General features: G+C 38.9%; 1 protein-coding gene across 4 annotated transcripts in view; it reads left to right on the top strand.

The window, feature by feature from the left end:
* The window catches only part of WASHC3 (WASH complex subunit 3), a 58,647-nt gene extending 41,069 nt beyond the window's left edge, over positions 1-17,578 (top strand). For all 4 annotated transcript variants that reach the window (NM_001080313.2, XM_015471125.3, XM_005206681.5 and 1 more), the window contains 1 exon segment: positions 17,335-17,578. In NM_001080313.2, the coding sequence (NP_001073782.1) occupies positions 17,335-17,419 (85 nt within the window). In that variant the 3' untranslated portion in view covers positions 17,420-17,578.
* The last annotated feature ends 2,249 nt before the right edge of the window (positions 17,579-19,827 follow it).

Here is a 19,827-nt window from a genome sequence, read left to right as displayed (position 1 = left end):
CTAGCTGTATGACCCTGAACTAATTACCTAATCAATCTGTGCATCCGTTTCCTCGTAAATGTGAAATAGAAGAGTTCACCCTTTATAGATTCATTCAGACTAAGTAAGCACTCAGTGCAGCTCTGAACAAGCAGTAAATGTTCAGTAAATGTTAGTTGTGATTTATGAATGTTTTAATGGAAGAATATGTAGCAAGTTCTAAACAACTGGATTTACCAGGCTCTCAGATCACAATTTGTTTATAGTCCCGTAGTTGCCTGTATACCATTGTGGTCTCAACACAGACATATATAATGTACACAGAGTAATTATCCTTTTGAGTTATATTCTCTGTTTTCCCAAACTGAAAAGTCTGTATTTTCAACTTTGTAGTAAAGAACAGACTTCTGAAATTTAAATTTAACTGGTCACATTCTTAATGTTAGTAGGAGAGTGCAGTTTGCAGCATACTGATTTGGCTAAAAAAATCGAGTTATGCAGGCTTTAAACAGAACCAGCTCAGTTGGCATTTGTCCTGGATATATCTATTCAAAAGACATTTATACCCTTTTCTCAGACTGTGCAGTGACCATGATTGTGGTTACCAGGAATAAAAGTAACCACTTCAGCCTACTTATCACTGAGACGAGAGGAGATTTATTAGTGATAAACAAAAGGATACTGGAAAGCAAGAAAACTTTATTTAATTATATTCAAGGCATATCCAGCAGAGTTTCCTGCCCTCTAAAAGAATTCCTTATCTGCCGATGATTTGCCTGTCTCCTGCTACTGAACAACATAAGGGATTAAAGGTTGGATTTTGACTAGTTGAGCGTAGAATTGATCTCAGTTCCCCAAATGAGCAATTCCAGAAACAGGTTTTTTTATTTGTTCCATTTTTCTAGTTCTTGCTTAACTGGTATTCCATTCAAGGTAGTTACCAGTCGTTAGTGACAGAGGATGAAACAGAGGGGCAACAGAGGATGAGATGGTTGGATGATATCACCTACTCAACAGACGTGAATTTGAGCAAACTCTGGGAGATAGTGAAAGACAGGGAAGCCTGGTGTGCTGTAGTTCATGGGGTCACAAACAGTCAGACATGACTTAGCAAGCGAACAACAACCGGTCCTTGACCACTGGCTGGCATACTGGCTAGAAAGTATAGGACAGGAAAAAACACTGTCGGAAAACTGTGATTAGTCCACTGTTGGAGACTTAGATCACAAGAGTCAGTTCAGTTCAGGTGCTCAGTCGTGTCCGACTCTTTGCGACACCATGAACCACAGCACGCCAGGCCTCCCTGTCCATCACCAACTCCCGGAGTCCATCCAAACCCATGTCCATTGAGTCAGTGATGCCATCCAACCATCTCATCCTCTGTCATCCCCTTCTCTTCCTACTCTCAATCTTTACCAGCATCAGGGTCTTTTCAAATGAGTCAGCTCTTCGCATCAGGTGGCCAAAGTATTGGAGTTTCAGCTTCAACATCAGTCCTTCCAATGAACACCCAGGACCAATCTCCTTTAGCATGGACTGGTTGGATCTCCTTGCAGTCCAAGGGACTCTCAAGAGTCTTCTCCAACACCACAGTTCAAAAGCATCAATTCTTGGGCACTCAGCTTTCTTTATAATCCAACTCTCACATCCATACATGACCACTGGAAAAAACCATAGCCTTGACTAGATGGACCTTTGTTGACAAAGTAATGTCTCTGCTTTTTAACATGCTGTCTAGGTTGGTCATAACTTCCCTTCCAAGGAGTAAGCATCTTTTAATTTCATGGCTGCAGTCACCATCTGCAGTGATTTTGGAGCCCCCCAAAAATAAAGTCAGCCACTGTTTCCACTGTTTCCCCATCTATTTTCCATGAAGTGATGGGACCAGATGCCATGATCTTTGTTTCCTGAATGTTGAACTTTAAGCCAACTTTTTCACTCTCCTCTTTTTCACTTTCATCAAGAGGCTCTTTAGTTCTTCTTTGCTTTCTGCCATAAGGGTAGTGTCATCTGCATATCTGAGGTTATTGATATTTTCCCTGCAATCTTGATTCCAGCTTGTGCTTCTTCCGGCCCAACGTTTCTCATGATGTACTCTGCATATAAGTTAAATAAGCAGGGTGACAATATACAGCCTTGATGTACTCCTTTCCCAATTTGGAACCAGTCTGTTGTTCGATGTCCAGTTCTAACTTTTGCTTCACAACAGTAAGAGATAAGAGATAATAAAAATATTGAAGAAGTAGTGTTAAAAACAGTTGGGGTCTGCCAGTGTCTAGCAAGCAAGAAGTTAGGGGAGCTGTTGGGATGTAAGAACCCCAAGACAAATGGCAGAAACCCATCTTACCTAGAATAGCTAGCTTTCTTTTTCTTTATCATATTAGGCATTATGTCATTTCTCTGGCTGGGGAATCTGCTTACCACAGCAAAGAACAGGTATACCTGCCTTGATGGGCATTCAGAATAGAAAAGACCAAACTGTGTAGTTTGAGTAAGTGTAATGCTGAAATAAGTCTTACTAGTTACTGTAGTCAAAATTGTCTCTTTTTTTTTTTTAACTATCCCAAATGTCTTTATATAGTCAATGTAATCTTAGTTCAAGAATTCAGTGTTTGGCTGTTTCCTTAAGACCACTTATTGCTATTGCATAGGTGGCTCAGATGGTAAAGAATCTGCCTGCAACACAGGCAGACCTGAGTTCGATCGCTGGGTCAGGAAGATCCCCTGGAGAAGGGAATGGCAACCCACTCCAGTATTCTTGCCTGGAGAATCCCATGGACAGAGGAATATGGTGGGCTACAGTCCATGGGGTCAAAAAGAGTGACATGACTGAGCAACTAACACTGAGAACGACGCTAATCAACAAGTATCATGTGACATTATAACTGTGTGTGCTGTAGTTGATATTGAAAAGTGATTTGAATAACTATCACACCCTATCCCCACAACCCTGCTACTCAGCAATATTTGTACTAACAATGTTTTTGGCACTTCATCTGCTTTAAATTCCACTGTTTTAAATTGAAAGAAAATGAAAAATATCTTTAAACTATTTACCTACATAAATAAATGTTTTTCTAAAGAATGTTTATAATGTTTGCCATCAAAGTGGTTTTGATTTTAAGCACAAATGTAAATCTGTTTTTAATGAAAACAAATCAGATCAATGATATTCATATTTTAAGACTCCTTTATGTACAGGAGGATCACAGAAACATAACTCAAACTACCTAAAGTAAAAAGGGAAGTTATTGACTCACATCCCTAAGAAGTCTAAGCAGTACAAAATCAGGGCCACAGCACTATTATTGCTGGCTGGTTGGTATTTTCTCTCACCTGTTCCTCGGTCTGCCTTTAATCAAACGTGGCATAATAATCCACTTTTCTCCTACTGCTGATGAGCTACCTCCTGGAAAACAAGGAGTTAGCAAATAATATTTGCTTTATATTTTAAATGGCTATAATATTGCTAGTTTCACCAACTGAAAGGAAAGAGAACCCATTCTCCATAGTCCATAGCTCATTTCTAGGGAAGCATTCTGATTGTCCCCATTTGGTTTATGAGCCTTCCCTTACACTGGTCTCTACAGAGAATGATTCTCCTGACCTGCCAGTCCTGGATTATGTGACTGAAACAAGAAACGGTATAAGGAAAGGATGAAGACAGCAGGGATTGTGGTTGACAGTCTTGTTTATGTAAATGGGAGAAAGATGACAGAAATAACATACACACAGCATCCTGTTTGCTAAAAAGTACTGATTTGTGTATGGTTAGTCCTTTCGGAGAAGGCAATGGCAACCCACTCCAGTACTCTTGCCTAGAAAATCCCATGAGCGGAGGAGCCTGGTAGGCTGCAGTCCACGGGGTCGCTAAGAGTCGGACACGACTGAGCGACTTCGCTTTCACTTTTCACTTTCATGCACTGGAGAAGGAAGTGGCAACCCACTCCAGTGTTCTTGCCTGGAGAATCCCAGGGGCGGGGGAGCCTGGTGGGCTGCTGTCTCTGGGGTCTTACTGAGTTGGACACGACTGAAGTGACTTAGCAGCAGCAGCAGCAGTCCTTTCCTTTCTAAATTTTGGCTCAGTTTTAGTTGAGGTCAACCTAGTAATCTTTGAAAATATCTCTTTTTAAAGAAATTAAACAATAAGAAGTTTAAAGTTAAGCTTTAAAAATTTTGCTTTTACTAAGACTTTTATTGATAATCTTAATGCCACAAATTATATAAATATGCTTATTAAAATATAGCTACCAAGATAACCACTAAAGATTGAGATTTTTAAAAATATATACATGATAAATCATGAATTTGACTTCATATTTTTTTCTGCATTTTGCTGACGAAGTCTTTTGTAGTGATTCATTTATATGTTTAAAACACTGAGAGTATTATGAAATCTTCATTTCCACATTTTAGTAGTGAAGTGTGACTAGTAGTTTAAAGTTGCAACCATTTAAAACATATCTTTAAAACTTCTTTCTGTGAAAGAAAATTAAAAGGTATGTGCATGCACGTGCGCACACACACACACACACAATCAAGCCAGAGCAGTTCTGATCATTAAAAAGCCAAATACTATTCCCCCTAAGAATATTAATATGAATATCCAGTCTGGAAATGCTGTTAAGAGTTTTATTATTACAGTAACATTTTTAAAGCATTATAACTTATAAAATGTTTTCATGTTTTAACCTCATTTGATTTTCACAATTTTTTAAGTTTTTTATATAACAAAAGGAACTCTAGTATGTAGCTTTTCTTTTGTTTTCATAGCAATTACAATTCAAAGTAGCTTTAAATTTATTTTAAAAATGAATGAGGGCAAGCAAAGAAGTATCAGTAAGAATATGGAGAAATTGTAACCCTTGTGCACTCTGGGTGGGAATGTAAAATTATAATTGCTATGGAAAACAGTATGGCAATTTCTCCAAAAATCACTTCTCAGCATATATATACTCAAAAAAGTGAAAGCAGAGACTCAAATAGATACTTGTATACTCATGTTCATAGCAGCATTTTTCACAATAGTCCAAAAGTAGAAACAACCCAAATGCCCATCCACAAGTGAATGGATAAACAAAATGTATTATCTGCATACAATGAAGTATTATTAATCCTAAAATTGAAAAGAAATTGTGATACATGGTACAATATGGATGACTCTTGAAGACATGAGAAATGAAAGAAGACAGTCACAAAAAGACAGGTATTGTATAATTCCACCTACATGAGGTACCTAGAGTAGACAAAGTCATAGAGACATAAAGTAGAGGAGTGGTTGTCACGAGCTAGAAGGAGAGAGAAATGAGGAGTTATTGTTTAACTGGTACAGAGTTTCAGTTTTGCAACATGAAAAGAATTCTGGAGGTTGGTTAAGTGGTGATGATTGCACAATACCGTGAATGTACTCAGCACCACTAAACTGTACACTTTTAAATGGTTAAGATGGTAAGTTTTATGTTACGTGTATTATACCACAATAAAAGAAATGAGAAAAGGAAGAAATGAACGAAGACAGAGAATAACAAGTGTTGGCAAGGATATGGAGAAATTATAACTCATATTCTGATGGTGGAAATGTAAAATGATGCATTCACTGGGGAAAACAGTTTGACAGTTCCTCAAAAAGTCAAACATGGAGTAATCACATGACTCAGCAGTTCTACTTGAGGTTTGTACTCAAGTATTCTAAACATACATTCACACAAAAACTTGTACACAAATGTTCCACTAGCATTACTCATAACAGCCAAAAAGTAGAAATAACCTAAATGTTCATCAACTGATGAATGGATAAACAAATTGGTATATCCATGCAATGGAATAATATTCGGCCATAAAAAGGAATGAAGTACTGATAAATGCTACAACATGGAAGAACCTTGAAAACATTTTATTAAGTGAAAGAATCCTGACAAAAAGGTTAAATAGCCTTGATCCTATTTATATGAAATGTCCTGAATAGACAAATCCATAGACACAGAAAAGTAGATTCATGGTCATCAGAGGATGAGAGTGAAAGTAAATGGAATGTGTCTGCTAATGAGTTTTAGGTTTCTTTTTGGAGTAATTAAAATATTCTAGAATTAGATAGCAGTAATGGTTGTACAACCTTGTGAATATACTAAAAAAAAAAAACTCTAATTTGTACAATTTTAAATGGTGAATTTTATGGTATGTGAATTATATCTCAATTAAAAAAATAAATGACTTAAGTGTCCATCAGCAGATGAATGGTTTTATATATATATATATATATATATATATATATATAGGTATATATATCCAATAGAATATTATTCAACCATACAAAAGAATGAAGTTTTGCCATTTGGATGGACTTGGAGGGTATTATGCTAAGTGAAGCAAGTCAGGCAGAGAAAGACAAATACTGTATGACAGCACTTATACGTGTGGAATCTGAAAAAAATCAACAAACTAGTGAGTATAACAAAAAAGATGCAAACTCACAGATATAGAGAGCAAACTAGTGGTTACCAGTTGGGGGAGAGAGGTGGGGAGGGGCAATATCGAGAGGGGATTAAAAGGTTCAAACTTATGTATAATATAAGTAAGTTACAAGGATATATTGTACAGCACAGAGTATATAGCCAATATTTTATAATGACTATAAATAGAATATTACCTTTAAAAATTATGAATCACTGCATTGTACACCTGTGACTTATATAAGTACGTACACCAACCATACTTAAATTTTTTAAAAAATGACTTCTTAAAATTCCTAAACTTAGTTGTGTAATTTCACTGAAAGCTGACATTTCATATAACTTCTCTCCACTCTCCACCTGTTGTCCCTACCAAATGACCTAATCTCATCTACTGTTTTACCCCAGTTACTTTCCTACACCCTAGCTACCAAAAGATTTATAGGTCCCAAATGCACTGTGCTGCACCATCCCTGTTTTTTTCTTTATTCAGAATGCTCTCATCCCCACGTATTCCCACATTTTCTGTTCCTGACAAATTCATGCCTATCCCAACATCCTTCACAAGTGTATTGACCTTTCTTGAGTTCTCTGTGACTAACGCTAGTAGAATGAATTACCTTTTCCTTTCAAACAAGTGTAGTTAGTACAACTATATTTTGTGTATCACACTGTATAAGAATAGTTTATTTATTTCTGTCTCCCCCACTAAATTATCAACTTCAGAGCAGCAACTACTTACTATTTGTTTCTGTACCTGCAGCACCTAAAAACTTTCTTGACCAAGTAGTAGGTACATGGTAACAATGAGAATTATAATCATAATAATAGATAGCCATTATTTAATATACCTACTATGTGCCACATGACAAATCTTGACAGCGTATTAAAAAGCAGAGACATCACTCTGCTGACAAAGGTCAGTATAGTCAAAGCTATGGTTTTTGCAGTAGTCATGTACAGGTGTGAGAGTTGAACAATAAAAAAGGCTGAGCACTGAAGAACTGATGCTTTTGAACTGTGGTGTTGGAGAAGACTCTTGAGAGTCCCTTGGACTGCACGGAGATCAAACCAGTCAATCCTAAAGGGAATCAGTCCTGAATATTCATTGGAAGGACTGATGCTGAAGCTGAAGCTCCAATACTTCAGCCACCTGATGCAAAGAGCCGATTCATTGGAAAAGACTCTGATGCTGAGAAAGACTGAAGGCAAGAGGAGAAGAGGACGAGATGGTTGGATGGCATCACCCACTCAATAGACATGAGTTTGAGCAAATTCTGGGAGATGTTGAAGGACAGGGAAGCCTAGCATGCTACAGTTCATGGAGTCACAGAGAGTCGGGGCACCACCGAGTGACTGAACAACAACAATGTGCCACGTATTGTTTAGTGTATTTTGCAGTTAGTAATTCATCCTAATATTCACAACAATCCAGTCAGTCAGTTGGGTACACAGTCTAGTTAAATAGCTTCCCCAAAGTTGCTCAGAAACTACATAGCAAGGCTAAGATTTTAACCCAGTATTTATACCCACTACTAATAGAGTTCTTGCTTCTGTGGAGAATAATGAAGACTGTTCCCATGTTAGCATTTTAGGCAGTGGAGCATCAGTCAAAACCACTAAATACTGTACTTAGCTCTAACACTTTATTATACTGAGTACATGTGACTTCCTCATGGGCATAATCTAAAATTTTTTTTAATTTATTTATTTTAATTGGAGGCTAATTACTTTACAATATTGTAGTGGTTTTGCCATACATTGACATGAATCACCCATGGGTGTACATGTGTTCCCCATCCTGAACCCCCTTCCCACCTCCCTCCCCATCCCATCCCTCAGGGTCATCCCAGTGCACTAGCCCAGAGCACCCTGTCTCATGCATCAAACCTGGACTGGTAATCTGTTCCACATATAATAATATACATGTTTCAGTGCTATTCTCTCAAATCATCCCACCCTCGCCTTCTCCCACAGAATCCAAAAGACTGTTCTATACAACTGTGTCTCCTTTGCTGTCTCGCATATAGGGTCATCATTATCATCTTTATAAATTCCATATATATGCATATTAGTATACTGTATTGGTGTTTTTCTTTCTGACTTACTTCACTCTGTATAATAGGCTCCAGTTTCATCCACCTCATTAGAACTGATTCAAATGTATTCTTTTTAATGGCTGAGTAATATTCCATTGTGTTTATGTACCACAACTTTCTTAACCATTTGTCTGCTGATGGACACCTAGGTTACTTCCATGTCCTGGCTATTGTAAACAGTGCTGCGATGAACATTGAAGTACACATGTCTCTTTCAATTCTTGTTTCCTCGGTGTGTATGCCCAGTAGTGGGATTGCTGGGTCATAAGGCAGTTCTGGTTCCAGTTTTTTAAGGAATCTCCACACTGTTCTCCATAGTGGCCGTACTAGTTTGCATTCCCACCAACTGTGTAACAGGGTTCCCTTTTCTCCACACCCTCTCCAGCATTTATTGCTTGTAGACTTTTGGATACCAGCCATTCTGACCAGTGTGAGTGAGATGGTACCTCATTGTGGTTTTGATTTGCATTTCTCTGATAATAAGTGATGTTGAGCATCTTTTCATGTGTTTGTTAACCATCTCTATGTCTTCTTTAGAGAAATGTCTGTTTGGTTCATTTGCCCATTTTTTGATTGGGTCGTTTATTTTTCTGGAATTGAGCTGCAGGAGCTGCTTATATATTTTTGAGATTACTTTTTTGTCAGTTGCTTCGTTTGCTATTATTTTCTCCAATTCTGAAGGCTGTCTTTTCACCTTGCTTATAGTTTCCTTCGTTGTGCAAAAGCTTTTAAGTTTAATTAGGTCCCATTTGTTTAATTTTGCTTTTATTTCCATTACTCTGGGAAGTGGGTCATAGAGAATCCTGCTGTGATTTATGTCGCAGAGTGTCTTGCCTATGTTTTCCTCAAGGAGTTTTATAGTTTCTGGTCTTATGTTTAGATCTTTAATCCATTTTGAGTTTATTTTTGTGTATGGTGTTAGAAAGTGTTCTCATTTCATTCTTTTACAAGTGGTTGACCAGTTTTCCCAGTACCACTTGTTCAAGAGATTGTCTTTTCTCCATTATATATTCTTGGCCTCCTTTGTCAAAGGTAAGGTGTCCATAGGTGCGTGGATTTATCTCTGGGCTTTCTATTTTGTTCCATTAATCTGTATTTCTGTCTTTGTGCCAGTACCATAGTGTTGATTCCTCTAGGTCCATATTTTCATACAAATTGTGAAATTATTTGTTCTGGTTCTGTGGAAAAAAACTGTTGGTAGCTTGATAGGGATTGCATTGAATCTATAGATTCCTTTGGGTAGTATACTCATTTTCACTATATTGATTCTTCCAATCCATGAACATGGTATATTTCTCCATCTATTTGTGTCCTCTTTGACTTCTTTCATCAGTGTTTTATAGTTTTCTATATATAGGTCTTTTGTTTCTTTAGGTAGATATATTCTCGAGTATTTTATTCTTTTTGTTGCAATGGTGAATGGAATTGTTTCCTTAGTTTCTCTGTTTTCTCGTTGTTAGTGTATAGGAATGCAAGGAATTTCTGTGTGTTAATTTTATATCCTGCAACTTTACTGTATTCATTGATTAGCTCTAGTAATTTTCTGGTAGAGTCTTGAGGGTTTTCTATGTAGAGGATCATGTCATCTGCAAACAGTGAGAGTTTTACTTCTTCTTTTCCAATCTGGATTCCTTTTCTTTCTTTTTCTTCTCTGATTGCTATGGCTAAAACTTCCAAAACTATGTTGAATAGTAGTGGTGAAAGTGGGCACCCTTGTCTTGTTCCTGACTTTAGAGGAAATGCTTTGAATTTTTCACCATTGAGGATAATGGGTTTGCTGTGGGTTTGTCATATATAGCTTTTATTGTGTTGAGGGATGGCATCACCAACTCGATAGACATGAGTTTGGATAAACTCCGGGAGTTGGTGATAGACAGGGAGGCCTGGCATGCTGTGATTCATGGGGTCACAAAGAGTCGGACACGAGTGAGCGATTGAATTGAACTGAACTGAAATGATGTTCCTTCTATTCCTGCTTTCTGGAGGGTTTTTATCATAAATGGATGTTAAATTTTGTCAAAGGCTTTCTCTGCATCTATTGAGATAATCATATGGTTTTTATCTTTCAATTTGTTGATGTGGTGTTTTACATTGATTTGCGGATATTAAAGAATCCTTGCATTCCTGGGATCAAGCCCACTTGGGCATGATGTATGATCTTTTTAATATGTTGTTGGATTCTGTTTGCTAGGATTTTGTTAAGGATTTTTGCATCTATGTTTATCAGTGATATTGGCCTGTAGTTTTCTTTTTTTGTGGCATCTTTTTCTGATTTTGGTATTAGGGTGATGGTGGACTCATGGAGTGAGTTTGGAAGTTTACCTTCCTCTGCAATTTTCTGGAAGAGTGTGAGTAGGATAGGTGTTAGCTCTTTTCTAAATTTTTGGTAGAATTCAGCTGTGAAGCTGTCTGGTCCTGGGCTTTTGTTTGCTGGAAGATGTCTGATTACAGTTTCAATTTCTGTGCTTATGATGCGTCTGTTAAGATTTTCTGTTTCTTCCTGGTTCAGTTTTGGAAAGTTATACTTTTCTAAGAATGTGTCCATTTCTTCCAAGTTGTCCATTTTATTGGCATATAGTTGCTGATAGTAGTCTCTTATGATCCTTTGTCTTTCATTGTTGTCTGTTGTGATCTCTCCATTTTCATTTCTAATTTTGTTGATCTGATTCTACTCCCTTTGTTTCTTGATGAGTCTGGCTAATGGTTTGTCTATTTTATTTATCTTCTCAAAGAACCAGCTTTTGGCTTTGGTGATTTTTGCTATGGTCTCTTTTGCTTCTTTTGCATTTATTTCTGCCCTAATTTTTATGATTTCTTTCCCTCTGCTAACCCTGGGGTTCTTCATTTCTTCCCTTTCTAGTTGCTTTAGGTTTAGAGTTAGGTTATTTATTTGACTTTTTTCTTATTTCCTGAGGTAAGCTTGTATTGCTATGAACCTTCCCCTTAGCACTGCTTTTACTGAGTCCCATAGGTTTTGGGTTATTGTGTTTTCAATTTCATTCATTTCTATACAGATTTTGATTTCTTTTTTTATTTCTTCTGTGATTTGTTGGTTATTCAGAAGCATATTGGATAGCCTCCATGTGTTGGAATTTTTAACAGTTTTTTCTCTGTACTTGACATCTAATCTTCTGCATTGTGATCAAATAAGATGCTTGGAATGATTTCAGTTTTTTTCAGTTTACCAAGGCTAGATTTATGGCCCAGGATGTGATCTGTTCTGGAGAAGGTTCCGTGTGCACTTGAGAAAAAGGTGAAATTCATTGTTTTGGGGTGAAATGTCCTATAGATATTAGGTCTAACTGGTCTACTGTATCATTTAAAGTTTGTGTTCCCTTGCTAATTTTGTTTAGTTGATCTATCCATAGATGTGAGTGGGGTATTAAAGTCTCCCACTATTATTGTGTTACTGTTAATTTCCCCTTTCATACTTGTTAGCTTTTGCCTTACATGTTGTGGTGCTCCTATGTTGGGTGCATATATATTTATAATTGTTATATCTTCTTCTTGGATTGATCCTTTGATCATTATGTAGGGTCCTTCTTTGTCTTCTTTCACAGAGTTTACTTCAAAGTCTATTTTATCTGATATGAGTATTGCTACTCCTGCTTTCTTTTGGTCTCCATTTGCATGAATATCTTTTTCCAGCCCTTCACTTTCAGTCTGTATGTGTCCCTTGTTTTGAGGTGGATCTCTTGCAGACAGCATATATAGGGGTCTTGTTTTTGTATCCATCAGCCAGTCTTTGTCTTTTGGTTGGGGCATTCAACCCATTTACATTTAAGGTAATTATTGATAAGTATGATCCCGTTGCCATTTACTTTATTGTTTTGGGTTTGAGTTTATACACCCTTTTTGTGTTTCCTGTCTAGAGAAGATCCTTTAGCATTTGTTGCAGAGCTGGTTTGGTGGTGCTGAATTCTCTCAGCTTTTGCTTGTCTGTAAAGCTTTTGATTTCTCCTTCATATTTGAGTGAGATCCTTGCTGGGTACATCAATCTGGGCTGTAGGTTTTTCACTTTCATCACTTTAAGTATGTCCTGCTATTCCCTCCTGGCCTGAAGAGTTTCTGTTGAAAGATTAGCTGTTATCCTTATGGCAATCCCTTTGTGTGTTATTTATTGTTTTTCCCTTGCTGCTTTTAGTATTTGTTCTTTGTGTTTGATCTTTGTTAATTTGATTAATATGTTTCTTGGGGTGATTCGCCTTGGGTTTATCCTGTTTGGGACTCTCTGGGTTTCTTGGACTTGGGTGGCTATTTCCTTCCCCATTGTAGGGAAGTTTTCAACTACTATCTCAAGTATTTTCTCATGGTCTTTCTTTTTGTCTTCTTCTTCTGGGACTCCTATGATTCAAATGTTGGGGCGTTTGACATTGTCCCAGAGGTCTCTGAGGTTGTTTCATTTCTTTTAATTCTTTTTTCTTTTTTCCTCTCTGCTTCATTTATTTCCACCATTGTATCTTCCACCTCACTTAACCTATCTTCTGCCTCAATTATTCTACTGTTGGTTCCCTCCAGAGTGTTTTTGATCTCATTTATTGCATTATTCATTATTGATTGACTCATTTTTATTTCTTCTAGGTCCTTGTTAAACATTTCTTGCATCTTCTCAATCCTTGTCTCCAGGCTATTTATCTGTAACTCCATTTTGTTTTCAAGATTTTGGATCATTTTTACTATCATTATTCTGAATTCTTTTTCAGGTAGACTCCCTATCTCCTCCTCTTTTGTTTGATTCAGCGGGCATTTATCATGTTCCTTTACCTGCTGAGTATTTCTCTGCCTTGTTTAGATTGCTGTGTTTGGGGTGGTCTTTCTGTATTCTCACAGTTCGTGGTTCTTGTTTATTGTGGAGGTTTCTCCCTGTGTGTGGGGTTGGACGAGTGGCTTGTCAAGGTTTCCTGGTTAGGGAAGCTTGTGTCGGTGTTCTGGTGGGTGGAGCTGGATTTCTTCTCTCTGGAGTGCAATGAAGTGTCCAGTAGTGAGTTTTGAGATGTCTTGCGTTTGGTGTGGCCTTCGGCAGCCTGTATATTAAAGCTCAGGGCTATGTTCCTGTGTTGCTGGAGAATTTGCGTGGTATGTCTTGTTGCTCTGGAACTTGTTGGTTCTTGGGTGCAGCTTGGTTTCAGTGTAGGTATGGAGGCTTTTGGATGAGCTCTTATCTATCAATGTTCCATGGAGTCAGGAGTTCTCTGGTGTTCGTAGGTTTTGGGTTTAAGCTCCTGCCTCTTGTTTTCAGTCTTATTCTTATAGTAGCCTCAAGACTTCTCCATTCATAAGCACTGTTGATAAAACATCTAGGTTAATGTAGAAAAGATTCTCCACAGTGAGGGACACCCAGAAAGGTTCACTGAGTTACGTGGAGAAGAGAAGAGGGAGGAGGAAGATAAAGGTGACCAGGAGGAGGAGAGGGGAATCAAAGGGGAGAGAGCAATCTAGCCAGTAATCAAATCCCTATGTGCTCTCCACCACCTGGAACACCCAGAGAGGTTTACGGAGTTATATAGAGAAGAGGAGGAAGGAGATAGAGATGAACAGGATGAGAAGAGAGGGGGTCAAAAGGAGAGAGACAGACCTAGCCAGTAATCAGTTCCCTAAGTGTTCTCCACAGCCCACAATACCCAAAGAAATTCACAGAGTTAAGCGAGAAGAGAAGGGGAGAGGGAGGAGATAGAGGTGACCTAGGGGATAAAAAGAGTCAAAAGGGGGAGAGGGCAATCAAGCCAGTAATCACACTCCTAAGTAAAAATGGGTACTGAAGATTGGATTCTTAATGGTACAAAATTGATGATAAATACCGAAAAGCAAAAATTAAAAATGTAGAGTAGAGGTTAGACTCTCAAAAATACAATATTAAAAAAACAAAATCACAAAAATTGTATTAAAAAATAGATGAAATTTGCTTTAAAAATAGGGTCTTTTTTTCTTGCAAGGTAATAGTAGGTTGTAAAAATGAAAATTAACGGAATAATAAAGGACTTAAAATTTTTTTAATTAAAAAAATGATAATAGAAAAATATAGGAATTTCTCTGGAGCTGTTGCAGGCAGTGTGGGGTCAGTTCAGTTTCAGATAGATCCTTGTTCCAACTTATACTTCTCAAGGTCTATAAGTCCCTTCCAATGTAGTCAGTGCTAACTACAGGATTTTAATCTGTTGCACCTGTCACTTCCAAAGAGGTTCCCTCTGTTTATTTTGGCTTCTTCTGTTTGCAAGTCTCCGGTGTCTAATTTCCACCCTGACACAAGGGGGCGGTGGTGATCACTTATTTAGGCTCACTTGTTCAGTCATGCTGTGGGGAGGGAGGAACACTGCAAACAAATATCACTGGCGTGTGTGGGGAGTGCTCGCATTGTCAGGGCCACACTGGGTTTGCCCCTGCTCATGGCATGTGTGCTTTCCCAATCTACACTGCTCAGGCTCCAGGTTGCTCTGCAGGCGAACTGTCTAAAGTGGGCCCTGGGTTGCATGCACTTCCCAGGTCTAAGCCGCTCAGGTTCAGGTTCTCCTGTATTCCACAAAGGCGCAGACTCGGTTGGGCCTGCGTTTTGTGCCTTTCCTAGGTCTGAGCAGCTCAGGCGACCAGGTGCTTGGCGAGCGCACTCTCCCCAGGTGGGGTGGGGCATCTTATCACCTCCCCTGTCCCAGCCTCTGGGTTTCCTGGATGCACAGCGGGAGCACCGTCTCACGAGTGCTGTGTGTGTCTCCTCTGGGGAATTGATCTCTGGCTGCAATCTTCCTGGCGGATGTCAATCGTCCAGGATTCCAGGAAGACTTGGTTAGCAACTGGGAGCCTGCTCACAGTTTGGTATAGGATGCTGTCTCTGGGGCGGAGATTGCCCCTTTCTGGTTCTGGCTATTGCCCGCCTGCCTCCCTGCCTCCAGAACAAAATGGTAATACCACAGGTTCTCCTGTGGTATTAGCTCAGTCCTTTGTTCTGTGAGCAGGCTGGCAGTGCTTTAGGTTAGAGCTTTTCATGGGAAAGTGTTCTCTCTCTCTCTCTCTCTCTCTCTCTCTCTCTGTCTCTTCTCTCTTCTCTCTTCTCTCTTCTCTCTTCTCTCTCTCTGGCTTATCACACTGTTTGCGTTGCTGTCTCATGTTAGCTCCCTCAGATTGCCCTCAGGGCATTCGGGCTCAGTCCCTACCCTAAACAGTGCAGCCGTGCCTCCCGTTCAGCCCCGCCTTGCTGGTGGTAGATACGAGTATCTGGGCTACTTCTCTGCTGGGAGTTGCGGTTAGGCACGTAATCTGTGGGTTTTATTTATTTATTTTTCCTCCCAGTTATGTTGCCCTCTGAGATTCCAAAACTCCCCACAGACCCGCCAGTGAGAGGGTTTCCTGATGTTTGGAAACTTCTCTTTTAGGACTCCCTCCCCAGAATGGGTCTCCATCCCTCACTCTTTGTCTCTCTTTTTATCTTTTATCTTTTGTCCTACCTCCTTTCAAAGACAATGGGCTGCCTTTCTGGCTGCCTGGTGTCCTCTGCCAATGTTCAGAAGTTGTTTTGTGGAATTTGCTCAGCATTCAACTTATCTTTCAATGAATTTGTGGGGGAGAAAGTGGTCTCCCTGTCCTATTCTTCGACCATCTTAGGACCACCCCCCCATAATCTAAAATTGTACAGTAGAGCAAAGGGGTTTATGTTTGACCCATTGCTAGGGAGCAATGCCAGCATTTCTTCTGTTTCATAGCACGACAGACATGGTATTAAAAACTAAGTCAGAATTCGGCCATAATTCATAATAACTAATAACATAATTCATAATAACAAGTAAGTAGGAGACTATACATTTTATTTTAGCAATAATTATTATATTTGTGGCAAAGAAGAGTTTTGTTTGTTGGTATCTTAAATCTTATTAAGAATTAAGGAGCCTGAGAGAAAAATAAGTTTTGTAGCTTTTAATTACTAAAACAGAGCAGCTGTATTAGTCTTCCTTTCCCTCTTAGTTTCCCCCAGGTATACTTTGCTTAATTTGCTTTTTTGGTTAGAGTGAATGGGTGCTGAGTGATTGTGCTGCCACATTGATTAAAATGATTTATTAACAAACACTATGAAACCTATCAATTTGACTGTTTTAATGACACCAATAAATTTCCTGTGGTTTTTTTTTATAGCACATCTATACAAAGCTGGAGTTTAACCATTCTCACATCATCTTCTGCCTAGGGAATCTTCAAGACATTATTTTTATGAACTAATTCTTCTTATGTTTATCTGATGATAAAGCATATAAGTGAAAACACTCAGCAGATATTAAGAACCACCTTTGAACAGTCACTCTCCTCCCCCACAAGATTTCTGTATGGCCTGTTTTTCTTACTGGCCATTCTTGAAATCTCTTCCATTTTTAAATTACTCCCTTCAGCTTTCCTGAACATGAAAGTTTTCTTTTTTTCCCACTTCTAGCTTTCCTCTCTCTGTACCGTACAGACACTTGGAGGCTGCAAGGATTTAGCACTGGTCATGCCAGCCTCTCCAGATCACATCTCTGTCTGTCGTTGGGTCTCCGTGGTAATGAGAAGCAGAAAGTGCTGAAGTAGCACACTGTGTAAGGACTGGCAGGAGGAAGTGGTGCCATGGCCTGTATAGGAATAGCACTGAATCCCCATGGTACTGGAGAAGCCTGTGAGAAGCATGCTGTGGTAGAGAGCAGGAGGCTCTCAGTTAAGTATGCAGACTTGGCAGATTTATTAGCAGCAATATTCTAGGATGAACCTAATTTACAGTAAGTGATTTTTTTTTCAACTAGAAAAACCATTAAATTTCTGTTTTTTTTTTTTTTTTTTTTTTCCTTCTCTTTCAGGAGGCCAGATGCTCCAGTGCCTGATGGTGAAGGTGAAAAAAACACAGAAGAAAGTTCAGATAGTGAATCTTCTTTTAGTGACTAAGCTTAATTTTCATAACAATTACATGTACATGTGTTAGTGCACCTTTACATTCTATAAGAGAGCCTGAACTGTAATTCTTAGTTATAAAAACATCAAGTGGCTACAGATCTGCCACCAAGCTTCCTCTGTGTTAAAAAATAAATAAAGCATTTATAATAAGTTGGCAGTATGTCTTGTTACCAAAATAAAGGTCCCTGCTGAGAAATAGAATAGCCTAAATAAAGTACCAAGATGGAGTATTTCAGAGATGCAAGGAGCATGTAGAATGAAGTCAGTGTGAGGTTAGTGATCAAAAATAGACTCAATGCAGAAAAAAAAAAAAAAAAGTGAATTTGGCAAAGTGAATGATTCAATTTTTGTGAATACTTTAGCATGAAAAGTATTATGTACACTTGTATCATAAGAGTTGTTAAATTTCTGGCAGAAAGTAATACTGGATTGAAATTTTTTGTGACAACTGGAAGCTTATATATCACGTTTATTGTGGGTCTGGAACTTATTGGTAGTATTTATTAGCATGTAAAGCTTTTCACAGCTTGTGCATTAGTTAGATACACCATCAAATTCAGATATTTGTCATCAGAGATTAAATTGTAGGTAGTTTCAATGTGGTTCAGAGTGAGCTGATGGCAGAAGCTGACAAAAGGATGTGATGTGGGACAAAAGAAGTGTTTCCTGCTGTCTACCCCTTGCCTATTCAGAATTGAGTCCCATGTTAAGTCTACCCATCACCATATCTTCAAAGTGATGACGAGTCACAGTCTGTTGAAGACTACCCAGGAGGATTAGTGAGACAAGCTATCGCTCCTGTTGCTACAACTGAACCAAAGACCAAAACTCATATTCATCATCCTCTTCCTGCACTACCAGTTTGAGACTTTGCTTGCTCTCTTCCAGAAACTTTGCTTGCTTTCTTCCAGAAATTCAGCAAGTCTAGTTTAGCTGCCTAGTAGAGTGACCCAGACCTTCATCCTTTCAGAGATCTAGGGCCTTGGTTACTGTGCCCCTTTTCAGCTACAGTTACCACATTTGTCTGTTTGCTGTTCACACCAGGCATGGAAGCCTCAGGAATCAGGCAAATCACTGAATTGCATGAGTTCCGGATACATTTTCCTTGTTTCATTTTGTAGTTGTAATTTTAGCTCCTTGTTAACCAACACATTAACTCCCCTTTTTTTTTGCTTGTTGCCCCAGAGACATGAGCAGTCCAGCAGGATCAGTCGGCAGCAGTTCTGTTTAAATCTTACTGTGCTTCTTGATAGAAATGTGCTAGCTTTTTCCTGTTCCCCTGAAATAACCTCCAATCCCGTGGTAAGGTGACCACCTTGCCACCTTATCAAGGTGACCACCTTGGTGACCTCCAAGATGGTAAGGGTGGGAAGCACCATTATGCCTGTAGGTCTCTGAGAATGCTGGAGGGCCAGTCCTCTTTCTATCCCCTTGGCTCTTAGCTGCATGAATCCTAGCAGTTGGGGATGTGGAATCACATACTGGCTTTTGGAACAGTGCATGTATCCCATCCTGAAAAACAGCACCCCAACCCTGCACGCTGTCATCTCCAAGCTGGTGTCTAAGCAGCTGGTGTCTAAGTAATAGTTCATTTTGTGGTTCCTTTTTGACTGCTTCTAGATAATGCTGCATATGTTAGGATCATGGATCCAGTAATTCATGGTGCTCTTCATTTGCCGCAAAATAGTTCTTGATCAGAGGTGAAGTAATGCAAGATACCATGTTGGTAGTAGGCATTCTGTAGACTATCAGTAATGATGACAGAGGGACTGATGAAAGGGAAAACAAGAACACATATTAATTACAATGGGAGAGAGTTGCTTCCTCCTCCAAGATGGAAGAAAATTAATGCAAATAACTTGCTCCCAAGTGACTAATTTATCTTCTGGAGTGTTACAAAATCACTGGTCTCTACTGCTGACAGATCGCGTATTCAATAGTGACATAACTATATTAGCCTTAGAAAAAGCCCAAGTTGTTGCATTCATGCATAACCTCTGTCTCTGCCATCACACTTACTTCACTTATGGGTTTGTTGTGCAAGCCTCAAGTGGTCAAGGGCAAGGCTGGCTGAAATCTACTGAAAGAATCATCCTGTCCACCTTATCTTTGCCTCCTCAGCTGAATACTCTTTTGTTGACATTCCATGATACAAAAATCTACACACTTCCCTGTAAAAAAAAAAAAAAATGTTATAGAAAAATTTATATTTATCCTTAACTCAGGCCACATCTTTCTCCATCACCATGAATGACCCAAGTACGCTATCTGAAGCTGTGTCTGTCAGGAAGATTTTTTCCCAGTCACTAATCCTTCTAGCCACCTCTGAGAGAGGCTAAGTGTGAAAACCAGCCATTTTTGGCTCACACCAAATATCAAACTGGTCCACCCAGGAACAA

Source organism: Bos taurus, chromosome 5 (assembly GCF_002263795.3).
Source record: "Bos taurus isolate L1 Dominette 01449 registration number 42190680 breed Hereford chromosome 5, ARS-UCD2.0, whole genome shotgun sequence".
In the NCBI taxonomy this organism is placed as follows: domain Eukaryota; kingdom Metazoa; phylum Chordata; class Mammalia; order Artiodactyla; family Bovidae; genus Bos; species Bos taurus.
The sequence above is the reverse complement of the archived record's forward strand: the minus strand, read 5'-3'. Positions and strand labels throughout refer to the sequence as shown.